Consider the following 17602-nt stretch of genomic DNA (forward strand, 5'->3'; position numbering starts at 1 on the left):
GCCCTCATCCTCCCGCACCCTAATCCTCAGCCCCAGCCCTGAGCGCCCCCACATCATGAACCCCTCATCCCCCTGCACCCTAATCCTCAGCCCCAGCCCTGAGCCCCCCTGCAGCATGAACCCCTCATCCTCAGCCCCAACCCTCATCCCTCTGCACCCTAATCCTCTGCCCCAGTCCTGAGTCTCCCCCCACAGCATGAACCCCTCATCCCCAGCCAGAACCCTCATCCCCTCGCACCCTAATCCTCTGCCCCAGCCCTGAGCCCCCCCACATCATGAACCCCTCATCCTCAGCCCCACAGCCCTCACCCCACACCCCAAACCTCTGCCCTAGCCCTGAGCCCCCTCCTGCATCATGAACCCCTCATCCCCCATCCAGAGCCCTCATCCCCCCACATCCCAACCCTCTGCCCTAGCCCTGAGCCCCCCGCATCATGAACTCCTCATCCACAGCCCTCACCCCACAGCCCAACCCTCTTCCCTAGCCCTGAGCCCCCCCCGCATCATGAACTCCTCATCCACAGCCCTCACCCCACAGCCCAACCCTCTTCCCTAGCCCTGAGCCCCCTCCTGCATCATGAACCCCTCATCCTCAGCCCAACAGCCCTCACCCTGCACTCCCTCCTATCCCCAAACTCCCTCCCCAGAAGGTGCACCCCCTCCCCCTTCCCACACACCCCTTCCCAACACCAAACTCCGTCCCAAAGCCTGCACCCTTCACCCCCTCCTGCACACCCACCCCCTGCCCCAGCCCAGAGCCTGCACCCAGCACCCAAATTCAATCCCAAAGCCTGCACGCTGCACCTCTCTTGCACCCTAATCCCCAGCCCAGGATCTACACCCCAGACCTCCCCCGCCGAGCCCCCTCCCAGAGCCTTAGGCAGGTGGGGGCAGAGTTAGGGGGGCAGAGTTGGGGGGCGGGTTCTGGGCACCACCAAAATTTTTACAAACTTGCCACCCATGAGCACACAGGTTCTACTGTGGGGTCTACTTCCACTCGCAGTTTCCTTTGAGGCACTCATCGCCTTTGAAAGCATTCCCATATGCTTTTAAAATTGTCTCCATTGTCCATGGAACGCCCCCTTTTGCTTCTTGCACTGCAGATATAAAATTCTGACACTATATCCTGATCAGATCCATGGCTTCTATAGCTGTATACCCCAAGAGAGGTCTGGAGAGCTTACCATCTACCACCACAAACTTCAGTTGATACCATCTGTTATTTTTCAGGTTAGTTTCTATGAGGTTATCAGAGGGGTAGCCGTGTTAGTCTGGTTCTGTAGAAGCAGCAAAGAATCCTGTGGCACCTTATAGACTAACAGACGTTTTGCAGCATGAGCTTTCGTGGGTGAATATCCACTTCTTCGGATGCAAGCAGGATTCTTTGCTGCTTCTATGAGGTTACATATTCCTATAGGCTACATCAGGGATCGGCAACCTTTTGGCCCGCAGCCCGCCAGGGTAAGCACCCTGGTGGGCTGGGCTGATTTGTTTACCTGCCGCGTCCACAGGTTCGGCCGATCGCGGCTCCCATTGGCCACGGTTCACCGCTCCAGGCCAGTGGGGGCAGCGGGAAGCAGCGGCCAGTAGATCCCTCGGCCCACGCCACTTCCCGCAGCCCCATTGGCCTGGAGCGGCGAACCGTGGCCAGTGGGAGAAGCAATCAGCTGAACCTGTGGACGTGGCAAGTAAACAAATCAGCCCGGCCCACTAGGGGGCTTACCCTGGTGGGCCGCATGCCAAAGATTGCTGATCCCTGGGCTACATTATGCTCCCACTGTACATTAGCAGACTGCACCTTCCCTTTGTAATGAGTGTCTTTGAGTCCAGTTCACACTGAGGAATCACACTGCAGGAAGCCGCACCATCCAGCTGAAATCGCAGAGGGCATTTCACTATTAACAAAGTTGCATGTACAGAGGTTGGTGTTGTCCTTTGTTTCCTTTGTGTCCCAGCAGCCTGAACCTGATATGCTCTTAGACTCATGTCATCATTGCTGTCCATTTCCCTCTTGTACAAGTCTGACTGAATCTTTGAGACCTTTCTCTGCTCTTGCATACATTGACAAAATGGCTCAAATTGCCATATGCAATACTGTCCTAGCTCAGGACACTGCTTCTTTACCAGCTCATGCTTTCTCCCAAAGTAAATGCATCTCACTATGGGCATGATAGCCTGGCCACCTGCTCTCCTTTTCTGTTGTCTCATCTCATGTACTTCTTGGAGTGTTGTGCCTCCTAGGGCTTTCATCCTGTCGTTTGTGGCTTCTACTGCATGCCCCATATTTAAGCATCTGTCTAATATGGGATCATCTTCCCTGAGCAGTCGCTCCCACAGGTGGTGATTCCAACCGCCGCAGTCCTGACTAAGGAAGTCTGTCTAGTCCTCATATATATATAAAACAGTAGCATAGGGGTCTATCTCTACACTCCTTCAAACAGGTCTCTAGTGAAAAACCTGTGTTGCTCCAGTTTCGTTTTGCTGTGGAGAGCAACAGGTCTCCAGGGCTCCTAGGACTGCAGTGAGGCTGGAGGCAATGGTGAGCTTCAAAGTGGTACAGATTTCTCTGCCTTGTTCCCCAATAAGGTAAAATAATAGTTTAACTTTCCTGCTGTTCTCATTCTCCTCCATGGCCAGGATTGCACATTGATTAGCTAGTATTTTTGATAAAATCTTTGTATCATGATTCAGCAGTGATATGGCCTATAAGAGATGCATAAAGATAAGGTCTTTTCCAACTTTAGGGAGAACAACAGTAGCTTCTTTCATAGATTGTGGAAGTTCCTTGACAATTAAAGGTACCCCTCAATATAAATATCTTGAAAAATGTAGCTGAAAATCAATCAGATCCTGGAGTTTTATCACTTTTTCTACTTCTGTTACTTCGTTCTCTAAAGGTTCTTTATCAATTTTATACATCTTTAGCAAGCCTGCTGTATTTCTAGATAATTTTGAATACCTTCAGAGCTTGGAGTATCTGAAGTATATATATCTTTATAAAAAGCAGCAAAAGTGACACATTTCATTAGGATGAACAACTGTCTTTTGCTGATTTTTTTGCTACTGAATGCCTTTACAGTTCGAAGCCAATAACTTATCACTTTTATTTCCTTTTTTGTAAAACATCCGTATAATTAATGGCTTTATCAGTAGTCTGTCATCAACATATGCAATTCCCCCCTAATATTAATGAATTATCTATATACTTTTTTTTAACCTTTTTTTTCCACGGGGAAAATTTGGTGGGTGCTCTGCACCCAGCGGCAGCTCCCCACCCTGCCCCTCTGCTTCAGCTCACCTCCGCCTCCACTTCGCCTCTTCCCCTGAGTGCGCCGTGTGCCTGCTTTTCCCCCCTGGATCCCAGCGCTTGCGCTGTGAAACAGCTGTTTCTCGGCGGCACGTGCAGGCAGGGAGGGGGGAAGAGGGGGAACGTGGCGTGCTCAGGGGAAAAAGTGGGGCCGAGGCAGGGATTTGGGGAGGGGTTCAATAGGGGAAGGGAGGGTGCAGATTTGGGGTGGGGACTTTGGGGAAGGGGTTGGAATGGGGCAGGGCAGGGGTGGAGTCAGGGCAGGGCCAGAGGGCATGAGTACCGGGAAAAGTTGGCACCTATGTGTTCTTATATGGTGCTGTGGGTACTGCCTAAGGAGTTCTAGACATCATTTGGGCCTCCTGTCTCCATAGTTTAAAGAGGTAGCTGATTAGAGTCAGTTGAGAGTCCCTGTTTTATTCAGTGATCACTAGAGCTGAAGTCACTGATAACCAGGTCTGGGTGCTGAACCCTAGACCTGCTGTGGGACAGTGTTGAACTGAAAGTGACTGCACAGATTGCACTAGCAATGAGGTTCCCCACTATCTGCTGAAGTCATTGAGAGCTGGATTATGTGTTGGAACTTCAGAATGTTATGTCATGGTAGAGAAGCAGGTGGCAGAGTGAACAATGTAGCAGAGCGGCAGTGGCAGCAGAGTGAACAGCGGCAGCCGTGGGCAGCAATGGCAAAGGGAATGGCAGCAACTGTGAGGCAGTTGCAGCAGTGGCTGCAGCAGCAGAGGCATTGCTCGATGCCTTCATCCTCCCCGGGGTGGGAGGTGAACCTCTGTGAATGCACCTCTGAACTCTGGGTCTCCACTAACCAAGGACAGCAACTGTGAGTGGGTACAACAGAGGAGGGGGGGGAGGTATTAAGGGACATTTGTTTGTTGGGCTTTCACACTACAAAGTGAGAAACTGAAGCAAAGAACAATGCCCAACATACTGTGAGGTGGGTGTTTGCCTATCGTCACATGCTTTTGAATTATGGTTGTGGTGTTTTGCCAAATTAATGATGGGTCCCCTTTCCCCTTTTAATCAAAGATCATTTTGTTGTACACAGACTTAATGCTTGTGAGAGGGGAAGTATTACCCCTTAGAAGCACCCAGCAGTGTTATTTTGTTTTCCCAGATTACTTGGTGGGACCTTGAGCCAGTTCTATTTTGTGTTGTTAAGAGAAACCACTAGACTAGAACCTGGCCCTTGTTGTTGCCAATTTCACCTGGCAAAAGGGTTACAGATGTAAATGGTAGAATTACATATAATAACGCAGAAAAGGCAGAAGTGTTCAATAAATATTTCTGTTCGGTATTTGGGTAAAGACTGATGATATAGTCTCACCATACGATGATGATAACACTCTGTTCCAGTAGTATCTCAGATGGATGTTAAACAACAGCTGCTAAAGTTAGACATTTTTGAATCCGCAAGTCCAGATAACTTGCATCCAAGAGTTTTAAAAGAGCTGGCTGAGAAGCTAGACTGTTTTTATTGATTTTCAATAAGTCTTGGAACACTGGGGAAGTTCCAATAGACTGGAAGAAAACTAATGTTGTGCCAATATTTAAAAAGGATAAAGAGGTTGATCTAGGTAATTATTGACCTGGCAGTCTGACATTGATCCTGTGCAAGATAATGGAGTAGCAGATAAAGGATTCAATTAATAAATAATTAAAAAGGGTAACATAATTAATGCCAATCAACATTGGTTTATGGCAAATAGATCATGTCAAACTAAATTATTTTTTATGAGATTACATGTTTGGTTGATAGAAATAATAGTGTTAATGTAATATACTCAGATTTCTGTAATGCATTTGACTTTGTACACATGACATTTTGATTAAAACCTAGAATTATGTATAATTAACATGGCACATATTAAATGGATTAAAATCTGGCTAACTGATAGGTCTCAAAATGTAACTATAAACACGGAATCATCATGGAAATGGTGTGTTTCTAGTGGGTCCCTCAAGAATTGGTTCTTGGCTCTATCATTTGTATTAATAACCTGGAAGAAAACATAAAATCATCACTGATAAAGTTTGTAGATGACACAAAATTGGGGGAATGGTAAATAATGAAGAGGACAGGTCACTGAATGTAAGCCATACTTACTTATTGGGGGACTATATTCTGGGAAGCAGTGACTCTGAAAAAGATTTGGGGCTTATGGTGGATTATCAGCTGAACATGAGCTCTCAGTGTGACACTGTGGCCAACATGCACTTACTCCCTTGATGAATAAACAGGGGAATCTCAAGCAGGAATATAGAGGTTATTTTACCTCCGTATTTGGCACTGCTGCAACTGCTGCTGGGAATACTGTGACCACAATTCAAGAAGGATGTAGAGAAATTGGAAAGGGTTCAAAAAAGAGACAAAAAATGATTAAATGATTAGAAAACTTGGTTTATAGTGACAGATTAAATCTATTTAGCTTAACAAAGAGAAGGTTAGGGGGTGACTTGATTACAGTCTATAAGTAATTACATGGGGACAAATATTTACTAATGGGCTCTTCAGTCTAGTAGAGAAAGGTATAACAGGATCCAATGGCTGCCAGCTGAAGCTAAACAAATTCAGACTGAAAATAAGGTGTACATTTACAGTGAGCATGATGAACCATTGGAACAATTTACCAAGAGTCATGGTGGATTCTTCATCACTGACAAACATTTTAAATCGAGATTGGATATTTTTCAAAAATATATGCTCTGGAATTATTTGGGGGAAGTTCTATGGCCTGTGTTATACAGGAGGAAAGAGTAGATGATCACTATTGTCCTTTCTGTCTTGAATCTATGAATCTATAATTGAGGCCCCCTTACTGAAAACTTCCTACACCAACAGTCCCTGTACGATACAGCTATGGGCTGTTTAGATTCAGCACCTCAGCTGAACCCATATGTTGTGGTATCACATAGAGAGAGAGGCTGTGAGGTAACCAGGGCACAACCCATTTAAATTGTGCAGTAAATTACACATCGGTAAATTGATGTAATTTACTTGATGACAGAATGGAAGGATGGGGCTACACCAGAAAAAGCAAATAGTGTGTGTGTGTGCAGGTTGTTTACTTTATTCTGCTTAAATCCCACCTTTCCACACTCTCTGTAATTTTTCATCAGCCTTCAGTACTAAATCTGCCAACAAAAATGCCAGCTTTGGATAGTGGTTTGTACCGTGGACAACTTTCCACTATGAATACCAATTCAGCTTTCCACATAAATCACAAAATATCTTTCAGACTTTAACAACTTTTGTTTACTACTGAACTGGGTCAGAATTAGATTAGCAAACTTTAACTAGGTCACCCTCTCTTTTGAATCCCTTCACTACTTCACTCTTCTCTATCGTATAAAACATAAGCTGCTTGTCTTCACTTTCAAGTCTTTCAAGACCTATCCCTACCTTACCTATCATTTCTCATTCAATATTAAAAGGTTATCTCCAACCTCAAATTGGTCCATGATGTCAGCCTCTATCATCCACTTGTTAAATTTTCAAACAAGCACCCTCATCCTAGGGACAAGCTCCCAGTAAAGATCTGCAAAACCAACTCATTATCCTCCTTCAAACTTTCCTTTGCCATGGAGTCTACAAAAACATTGTCAACAGTCAGGCTGCTCAGGTGCTGAGACCACAGCCTACCATGCTGACTATAATGTCTTGTTGTTTCTTTGTATCCCCCATCTGCCTATATAAATCTGTGGTCTCTTGTCTTATGCTTAGACTATAAACTCTTTGGGGCAGGGATTATCTTTTTGTTCTGTGTTTGTACAGCACCTAGCACAATGGGGACCTGCTCTATGACTGGGGATTCTAGGCACTATGATAATACATACAATGATAATAATTAATAACCTATTACCAATGACCACGCCTCTCTCTTCTAATTTGATGATAGTTGATTCTACCGACTAGTCATGCCCCTCTCTTCAATCACCAATTTTGTTTGTTCTCCTTCTCATCCAGGTTTCTAGACAGTTTGTATAATTTTCCTAATGTTTCCTAATTGACATAACAAGAACCTGTTTTTCCTTATTCTTTATAATAGTTAAAATTTTAATTTAGAAATGGAAATTAGAGCCTAAAACTTTCTAAAAATGCTGTGCTCAGAAAACCAGTCTTTCCTTTTTGCCCTCTCTCCTCATTATACTTAGATTTTGCAGACATCTGGATCATTACCTACGATATTATGTATGTAAATGTGAACCAAAGCCTATGCACAACAACATAGGTTAAGGACAGTTTCATCTTAAATCATAAGTTCACTTGTCTTTAGATATTTAAACCAGATACTAGAATGTTAATGTATTTTTCCTTTATTATAGCTTTTAAAAAAGGAATAATGTAATCTGATTATTAATACAACAGTCCAGGGATCAGCAACCTTTGGCACATTGCCCGTCAGGAAAATCTGCTGGCGGGCCAGGACGGTTTGTTTACCTGCAGCGTCCGCAAGTTCAGTCGATCGCAGCTCTTGCTGGCTGTGGTTCGCCGTTCCAGGCCAATGGGGGCTGCAGGAAGCAGCCTGGGCCAAGGAATGTGCTGGCCGCTGCTTCCCACAGCCCTCATTGGCTTGGAGCTGTGAACCATGGCCAGTGGGAGCTGCAATTTGTCAAACCTGTGGACACTGCAGGTAAACAAACCGTTCCGGCCCGCCAGCGGATTTCCCTGACGAGCCGTGTGCCAAAGGTTGCCGATCGCTGCAATAGTCCATCAGGATCTGCTGCTATTAAGTTCTATTAAATTTAAGCTTGGATGGATTAGATTTTTATGTGAAAATATCAGTAAACACTGATTTCACCATACATACACAAACTGATGAAAAAATATTTCCATCTATGATAATCTTAATTTCCAGATCGGCAAAGTAAGAAAAATGTTGCTTCAGAATTTATTAGAGTTTTGATTTAAGGATATTTACACTGTATATTTTGACATTTGATGTTGACAATTCATGTTTTAATGGATTAACTTTTAACAGTTTAGGTTTAACTTTTTGAATCTCAAAGTCCACCATCATAAAATAATTACTGTCGGGTTCCTCTACAATTTCCCACAATTTGAAAATCTAAATTGATTAAAAAAGGCTTAAAATGCATAATTTTGTACAACTGTGAAAATTTAAATAGATACAAATCAAAACGTTTAAAAATAAACATCAGTATTATCTGTCAAAATTAAAAAAAAAAATCAAATTCTCCAAAACCTAATTGCATTAGTCAGAGCTCAGTTACTTAACAGTTACACTCCTTCCATCATCCATACACATACATGGATAGATAATCTGTGTATTCTGAGTGTTTGTAGCAGTAAAATAATCTTCATTATTTTGCTAACGCTTATACAATTTGTCTTGCTAATGCAGGGCCGTCCGGGGGGGGGGGGGGAAGTGGGGCAATTTGCCCCAGGCCCTGGGCTCCGCAGGGGCCCCCGCGAGAGTTTTTCGGGGCCCCTGGAGCAGGGTCCTTCACTCGGCAGCGGGTCCTGCTTCGGCGGTAATTCGGCGGCAGGGGGCCCTGCTGCGGGTCTTCGGGGCACTTCGGCGGCGGGTCCCGGAGCAGAAGGACCCCCCTGCCGCCGAATTACTGCTGAAACAGAGGCCCCCCACCGCCGAAGACCCCAGGCCCTCTGAGTCCTCTGGGCGGCCCTGTGCTAATGTTCAGAGAATATTCTTTTTTCCCTAGTATGCTGATGGCTAAGTGTACGCTGTGCTAGTCCCAGTAACTATGCATATTAAAATCTTTAAGAAAGAGCAGTATCTGCTTTTTAAGACAGCAATATTTTGGCTGATGGATTTTTTTTTATCGCCAAAGGAATTAGTTTATAATATGGCTAAAAAATTTGCAAACTTCCAACTTTTAAGTCAAAACTGCTTTTTATCTGAAGTGAATTACTGCAAAAATGTCTGAAATCTCAACCAAAGCCGTTAAACCACCAGTTGATAAAATAAAGTAAAAAATTTGTCAGATTTATTAGTGAGGAGAGCAAATTTGACCTTTAAAGAATCCTTCCAATTAATTTTAAAATATAGTCTAAAAAAATACATTTTATTTAAAAAAAACAGTTAAGGTTGTTGTGTGACATCACCATACTTACCTATCAGATCATTTACAAAATCCAAGCACTTATAAGCAAAGAAAAATAATTCAAGACATATTAAACCATATGTGTAACATAATACATTTCGTATTCTATACAAAACATAAATATGTTATTCTTATTAGGTGTAAACAAACACCTTTTTCAGTACAATACAATCTTTATTCTGACCCATGGCATTTTTAATGTGTTATATTGATTTTTGTATACGGTAATTTTAAGGAATACTTTTACTTTTAAAGTATTATCAATTATATTTATAAACAGAATATTTTTATAAAACAGTTATAATTACTTGAGATTAACAATGCTGTATATGTTGCTTTATAGGAAAACATATAACATTTTTTATTTATAAATTATGGATAAATTCCAAATCATCAATTTGTTGCCTAACCCATAGTAAAGGGTGGTGCTTTGTTGTGCTGCTCCTGGAAAACCACAGTAAGTCACAATCTCTCTCTTGATTTTTCTGCTGCTCTGGGAAGGGAATAAACTATCCAGATCTCTATACTTGTAGTATATTTTCCCTGATGTGTCAACTTAACTACACCACATGTGGAATCAAGGTTCTACCCACCTGGGTGAGGGAAGGGACAGAGTGGTTCTGCAAAGCCTGCTTCCCTTGCATGCAAAAAGCAGAGGTATGTGGCACTAGTGGAAAAGAGTAAAAGTATTCCTTATGACCCCCCTGCTCCCTTCTAGCAGCGAGCAGGATGGGCCATAGTCCGGCTATATGTATATGGACTTGTATCTGAAGCTGATAAATGTCTCATTAATGTGTACATATATAGGGCCAGATTCTGCCACCCTTATGTTAAGTGGTACAGTGCTTTGCAATAAGTCCCATTGATTTAAATGGTATTATTTGTGTCAGAAACTAAGTAAGAAGTTCACAATCTGACCCATGTTTATATTTCTTCTTTAGAAAGGTTGTGTATTGAGATTATAGATGAAATAATTGTATTTATTTTGTGTCAGAGTTAAGACTGTTCTGTTGTGATAAAAAGTGCATTTCTTAATACTTGATCAAAATAATGTGTTTATGTTTACTATATAGGCAACCTAAGATTAATTATATCGTTAACTTTTCATTTCCTTGCTCTTAAGAGCTTGGATTTTGTAAATGATGTGATTGGTATCTATACTACTGTGGCTTACCAACTTTAACTGTTCTTTTAAAAACAATTTTAAGAACATTCTTAGGGCTTCCAAAAATAGCTCATATATCTTTCTTTTGTCCACGTAAATTAAAATAGTTTTAAAAAATTAAATAAATGACAGACAAGGCATCAGATTATTAAATTACCATGGAGTGAGCTGTACTGCCCTACCTAATAGTGACTACTACTTCTCCATAATATACATAGAAAAAGCAATGAAGGGCATGGGAGAAGAATTATCTTAAAACTTTACTATCCCATGTTCTACATCTTTCAAAAAAACAAAAAAATTCAATTCCATTAAGGGCTCCAACCCCCAAAACAGAAGTCAGTGCTTACCCAACCACAAATTGTTCCTGCAACACTTGCAATTTCTGCTCCATTTCCCCCTCTATATTGTTCTTTTAAACTGTCAAAAGCAAACAATGAAATAAAATAATTTAGACTTTTATGTCTATACTTATACAAACATTCATTACATGTGGAGTGTTTCAACTTTTCTTTAATTTTGTAACTTTTCAGTTGGAAATACCCCACGCACACTGAATTGTGGAGTAGCTCTGTGGAATATCTCATAGTGAGTATGGCACTGGGATATGGAGTAACCCCAACTCTGTGACAGCAGCCGTTGGAGTTGATGCAACACTGGGGTTTAGAGGAGCCCTGGCTCTGTTGGGTGGTGGCTCTGAGGTAACTCTAGGGATAGAGCAGCCCCCACTCCATGGTAGAGATGGTATGTCAGTTGGGTTTGGATCAGCTCCAGCTGTGTGGTGGCAGCACAGGCTAGAGAGAAGCAACAAACCTGGGGTTTAGAGAAACTCCAGTCCTGTGGTGGCAATAGCGGGAGTGAGTGTGAAATTTGGGCTTGGCACAGTCCTAGCTCTACAGCACTGAATTGCAAAAGTCCTGACACTAGGGTTTAGAGTAGGGCTGTCAAGCAATTAAAAATATTAATTGCGATTAATCGCACAATTAATTGCACGGTTAAACAATAATAGAATACCTTTTATTTAAATATTTTGGATGTCTTCCACATTTTCAAATATATTGATTTCAATTTCAACACAGAATACAAAGTGTACATTGCTCACTTTATTTTTTTAAATAAATATTTGCACTGTAAAAATAAAATTCACTTAATACAAGTACTGTAGTGCAATCTCTTTATCATGAAAGTTGAACTTACACATGTAGAATTATGCACAAAAAGTAACTGCATTCAGAAATAAAACAATGTCAAACTTAAGACCCTACAAGTCCACTCAGTCCTACTTCTTCTTCTTCTTCAGCCAATTGCTCAGACAAACAAGTTTGTTTACATGTGCAGGAGACAATGCTGCCTGCTTCTTGTTTACATTGTCACCTGAAAGTTGGAACAGGCGTTTGCATGGCACTGTTGTAGCCGGCATTGCAAGATATTTACGTGCCAGATGCACTAAAGATTCATATGTTCCTTCATGCTTCAACCACCATTTCAGAGGACATGATTCCATGCTGATGATAGGTTCTGCTCACTAACAATTCAAAGCAGTGCAGATTGACACAGGTTCATTTTAATCATCTGAGTCAGATTGCCACCAGCAGAAGATTAATTTTCTTTTTTGGTGGTTTGGGTTCTGTAGTTTCTGCATTGGAGTGTTGATCTTTTAAGACTTCTGAAAGCATGCTCCATACCTTGTCCCTCTCAGATTTTGGAAGGCACTTCAGGTTCTCAAACCTTGAGTTGACTGCTAGACCTATCTTTAGAAATCTCACATTAGTACCTTCTTTGCATTTTGTCAAATCTGCCGTGAAAGTCTTCTTAAAATGAACAACATGCTGGATCATCATCCGAGACTGCTATAACATGAAATATATAGCAGAATGCGAGTAAAATACAGAGCAGAATACATACAATTCTCCCTCAGGGAGTTCAGTCACAAATTTAATTAACAGGGTATTTTTTTAACGAGCATCATCAGCATGGAAGTATGTCCTCTGGAATGGTGGCTGAAGCGTGAATGGGCATATGAATGGTTAGCATATCTGGCATGTAAATACCTTGCAATGCTGGCTACAAAAGTGCCAGGGGAACGCCTGTTCTCACCTTCAGGTGACATCGTAAATAAGAAGCGGATAGCATTATTTCCCGAAAATGTAAACAAACTCGTTTGTTTTAGCGATTGGCTGAACAAGAAGTAGGACTGAGTGGACTTGTAGGCTCTAAAGTTTTACATTGTTTTGGTTTTGATTACAGTTATGTAACAAAAAAAATCTACATTTGTAAGCTGCACTTTCATGATACTCTTTGATAAAGAGATTTCACTACAGTATTTGTATGAGGTGAATTGAAAAATATTATTTCTTTTATAATTTTTAAGTGCAAATATTTAATACATTTAAATTGGTATTCTATTGTTTAATAGTGTGATTAAAACTGTGATTAATCATGATTAATTATTTTAATCACAATTAATTTTTTTTAGTTAATCATGTGAGTTAACTGTGATTAATTGACAGCACTAGTTCAGAGCATCCCTGGATTCACAGGACACTCAGGCTCTTGGAGGTGGTACTTGGAGTGGGTCCAAAATCTGAATTCAGAGAAGTCCTGGATTTATGGTGGTGGCAGCAGCATGACAATAGGGTTTGGAATAGCCCCATCTTTGTGGAGTCAAGGACGAGACACAGCAAAAGTAACACTTGGGTGTGGAGTTGACCCAGCACCATGATAAAGGTGGATCAAAGAAGGAGTGAAAACAGGGCGTAGAGCAGGTCCAGTTGGAGTGAATGTGCCACTGGGGTGCAGAGCAGCCAATGTAGAGCATCACTGACTCTGTGGGACCAGGTACCAGTCAGAGTGACGTTGATATTGGCATGGGGAGGGGGCAGGCCTAGTTCTGTGGGAACAGGAAACAGTCAGAGTGAAGCTGGCACTGGCATGGGGGGCAGAGTGAGGCTGACACTGGCATGGTGGCATCCCTGGCTCTGTGGGGGGTGGGATCAATCAAAGTGAGGCTGACATTTGAACGAGGTTGGGAGGGCAGCCCCAGCACTGCAAAGGCAGGGACCAGTCAGAGTGAGGCTGACACTGGCACGGGGACAGCCTAGGCTCTGTGGGGGCAGGGACCAGTTGGGGTAAGGCTGACACTGGCACGGGGGAGGGCAGCCCTGGCGCTTTGGGGGTAGACACAAGTCAGGGTGAGGCTGGCACTGGCGGGGGGAGCAGCCCTGGCTCTTTGGGGGCAGACACAAGTCAGGGTGAGGCTGGCACTGGCACAGGGGCCGGTACCTGGCTCTGTGGGGGCAGACACAAGTCAGGGTGAGGCTGGCAGTGTCACGGGGGCAGGTACCCGGCTCAGTGGGGGCAGGGACCAGTCGGGGTGAGGCTGGCACGGGGGTAAGTACCCGACTCTGTGGGGGCAGGGACCAGTCGGGGTGAGGCTAGCAGTGGCACGGGGGTAGATACCCGGATCTGTGGGGGCACGAACCAGTCAGGGTGAGGCTGGCACAGGGGTGAGTACCCGGCTCTGTGAGGACAGGAACCAGTCGGGGGGGTCGCTGGCACTGGCACAGGGGCAGGTACCTGGCTCTGTGGGAGCAGGGACCAGTCGGGATGAGGCTGGCCCTGGCACAGGGGCAGGTACCTGGCTCTGTGGGGGCAGGGACCAGTCGGGGTGAGACTGACACTGGCACGGGGGTAGGTACATTGCTCTGTGGGGGCAGGGACCAGTCGGGGTGAGGCTGGCACTGGCACGGGAGCAGCCCCGGCGCTTTGGGGGCAGGGACCAGTCAGGGTGAGGCTGGCACGGGGGCAGGTACCTGGCTCTGTGGGGGCAGGGACCAGTCGGGGTGAGGCTGGCACTGGCACGGGAGCAGCCCCGGCGCTTTGGGGGCAGGGACCAGTCGGGGTGAGACTGACACTGGCACGGGGGCAGGTACCTGGCTCCGTGGGGGCAGAGACCAGTTGGGGTGTCGCTGACACTGGCCTGGGGGTAGGTACGCGGCTCTGTGGGGGCAAAGACTAGTCGGGGTGTCGCTGATACTGGCACGAGGGCAGGTACTTGGCTCTGTGGGGGCAGGGGCCAGTCGGGTGAGGCTGGCACTGGGACGGGGGCAGGTATCCAGCTCTGTGGGGGCACAGGGGCCGGTACCCAGCTCTGTGGGGGCAGAGACCAGTTGGGGTGTCTCTGATACTGGCACAAGGCCAGGTACCTGGCTCTGTGGGGTCAGGAACCAGTTGAGGTGTCGCTGGCACTGGCACGGGGGCAGGTACCTGGCTCTGTGGGAGCAGGGGTCAGTCGGGGTGTTGCTGATACTGGCACGAGGGCAGGTACCTGGCTCTGTGGGGATAGGGAGCAGTCGGGTGAGGCTGGCACTGGCACAGGGGCAGGTACCCAGTCAGGGTGAGGCTGGCACGGGGGGCAGGTACCCGGCTCTGTGGGGGCAGGGACCAGTCAGGGTGAGGCTGGCACTGGCACGGGGGCGGGTACCCGGCTCTGTGGGGGCAGGGACCAGTCGGGATGAGGCTGGCACGGGAGCGGGTACCTGGCTCTGTGGGGGCAGGAGCCAGTCAGGGTGAGGCTGGCACTGGCACGGGGGCGGGTACCCGGCTCTGTGGGGGCAGGGACCAGTCAGGGTGAGGCTGGCACTGGCACGGGGGCGGGTACCCGGCTCTGTGGGGGCAGGGGCCAGTCGGGGTGAGGCTGGCACGGGGGGCAGGTACCCGGCTCTGTGGGGGCAGGGGCCAGTCGGGGTGAGGCTGGCACTGGCACGGGGGCGGGTACCCGGCTCTGTGGGGGCAGGGGCCAGTCAGGGTGAGGCTGGCACTGGCACGGGGGCGGGTACCCGGCTCTGTGGGGGCAGGGGCCAGTCGGGATGAGGCTGGCACGGGAGCGGGTACCTGGCTTCGTGGCAGTGTCCGCTGCGGGGACGCTCACGCCGGGTGGGTGCTGGCGGTGGAGTCGCCTCCAGACCCCAGTGCTGCCGCTGCTGCTGCTGAGCTTGCGAAGCAGCGCGGGATCCGCCCGCCGCTCTCCCTGCTCCCCAGCGTGGACGGGGCAGTTACCGGCTCCGCTCCTCCGAGCGTGCGCGCGCCGGCCGCAGCGCGGTCCCAGATCCCCGGCACCCGCCACCCAGCCGCGCCGTCCCGCCCCGGCTGCCGCCCTCCCGCACCGCGCGGCGGTTACAGGACAGGCCCGGCGGCTTCTCACGTTACCAGGGGAACGCGAAAGGCCAACGGGAGGAGGCGCGTTGTGGCGGGGCGGAGCGGGGTAGGCCCGGGCTGAGGAAAGTTGCTGGGGCGGGGACCGGGAAAAGGGTCAGGCTCAGGGTCTGAGAGCAGCGGAGTTGCAGCAGGCGGGTCAGAGAGTGAGGGGACGGGGCGGTGAGGGGAGTGTACGGGACAGAGCAGGGTGGGGATGGGACGGCGAGGGGAGGGGGCTGAGTGTGAGGGAATGGGGCAGGCAATGACAGGGGTGAGGTGGGGAGGGGAGGGGAGGGGGCTGAGTGTGAGGGGATGGGGCAGGCAATGACAGGGGTGGGATGAGGAGTAGAGTTGGCACTGTCTGAGTGAAAGGGGCAGGCAATGACAGGGGTGAGGTGGGGAGGGGAGGGGACAGAGTGTGAGGGGATGGGGCAGGCAATGACAGGGGTGAGATGAGGAGGAGAGTTGGCAGAGTGTGAGGGAATGGGGCAGGCAATGACAGGGTTGGGGAGGGGAGGGGGCTGAGTGTGAGGGGATGGGGCAGGTAATGACAGGGGTGGGATGAGGAGGGGGAGGGGAAGGGGCAGAGTGTGAGGGGATGGGGCAGGCAATGACAGGGTTGGGATGGGCAGCGAATGGGGCAGAGTAAGGGTTTGGGGGCAGGCAGGTGAGGGCTCCGGTTGGGGGGTGCAGGCTCTAGCGTGGGGATGGAAATGAGGGGTTCAGGAAGGGGTTGTGGGTTGAAGCAGGGGGTTGGGGTGCAGGGGGGGTGAGGGCTCCATCTAGGGGTGTGGGCTCTGGGGTGGGGTCGGGGATGATGGGCCCAGGAGGGGGCTCCAAGCTGGGGGTGGGGCAGAGGAGCTCAGGGTGTGGGAGGGGGCTCTGGGCTTGAGCAGGGGGCTGGGGTGCAGGAGGGGGTGAGGATTCCGTCTGAGGGTGTGGGCTCTGGAGTGGGCCCGGGGATGAGGGGTTTGGGTGCAGGAGGGGGCGCTGGGTTTGGGGGTCTCAGGGCTAGGGTTGGGACTCAGGGTTGGGGCACAGGCTTACCTTCGGTGGCGCTCAGTCAGTGGCACAGCAGGGGTCTAAGGCAGGCATCCTGTGTGTCCTGGCACCGCGGACCACGCTGCACCCGGGCAGTGACCAGCAGGTCTGGCTCCTAGGTGGAGGCATGGCAGAAGGCTCTGCGCGCTGCTCTCACCCACAGGTGTCGCCCTCACAGCTCCCATTGGCCTCAGTTCCTGGCCAATGGGAGTGCAGAGCTGGTGCTCGGAGAGGGTACAATGTGTGGAGCCCTGTGGCCCCCCTGCCAAGGAGCTAGACCTGCTGGCCACTTCTGGGGCGCAGTGCAGAGTCAGGACAGGGAGGGACTAGCTGGCCTTAGCTCCGCAGCACCGCAGACCGAAATTTTAATGGCCCGGTCAGTGGTGATGACTGGAGCCGCCAGGGTCCCTTTATGATCGGGTGTTCTGGTAAAAAAAACTGGACACCTGGTCACCCTACCTATCACACTCTGCCCTGTCTCCCAACCCCTGACCTCACTGCCCAAGGCCTACCATGCCCTGCCCCTCACATTCAGTACTGTTCCTTCACCGCCCCAACCTTGTCACTGCCTGCCCAAACTCTTATACTCAGCCCTCTCCCAAGCCTGTTATTGACTGCCCCAAACCATGAGGCGAACTGAGGCGGCTGCCTCAGGTGCCAGACTGTGGGGGGGCACCACTAGGACCCAGAGTGTAGAAAATTGTGTCAGCTGCTGGTGCATATGTATTCTCTCTGCTCTAGATGCACAGAGATGGTGGAGTGCTGTGCTGGAGGAAGGAGGGCACAAGAGA

At 47.9% G+C, this 17602-nt stretch overlaps 1 protein-coding gene across 5 annotated transcripts in view; it reads right to left on the bottom strand.

Annotated features, from left to right (window-relative positions):
- DEUP1 (deuterosome assembly protein 1) overlaps positions 1 to 15987 on the bottom strand; it is a 93922-nt gene extending 77935 nt beyond the window's left edge. The window contains exons 1-3 of one of the 5 annotated variants that reach the window (XM_045019950.1): positions 15468 to 15622; positions 10925 to 10994; positions 5599 to 5636 (exon numbers count right to left, since the gene is read on the bottom strand). Coding sequence is in view for 2 of the 5 variants with exons in the window: in XM_045019917.1 (XP_044875852.1) it covers positions 10925 to 10968 (44 nt within the window). In the remaining 3 variants the exon portion in view is untranslated. Of the gene's footprint in view, positions 1 to 3298; positions 3321 to 5598; positions 5637 to 10924; positions 10995 to 15467 lie in introns of those variants that run through there. The other 4 variants (XM_045019917.1, XM_045019925.1, XM_045019933.1 and 1 more) reach the window with 4 other exon arrangements.
- Between the last annotated feature and the right edge of the window lie 1615 nt (positions 15988 to 17602).

Source organism: Mauremys mutica, chromosome 1, assembly GCF_020497125.1.
Source record: "Mauremys mutica isolate MM-2020 ecotype Southern chromosome 1, ASM2049712v1, whole genome shotgun sequence".
NCBI lineage: Eukaryota > Metazoa > Chordata > Testudines > Geoemydidae > Mauremys > Mauremys mutica.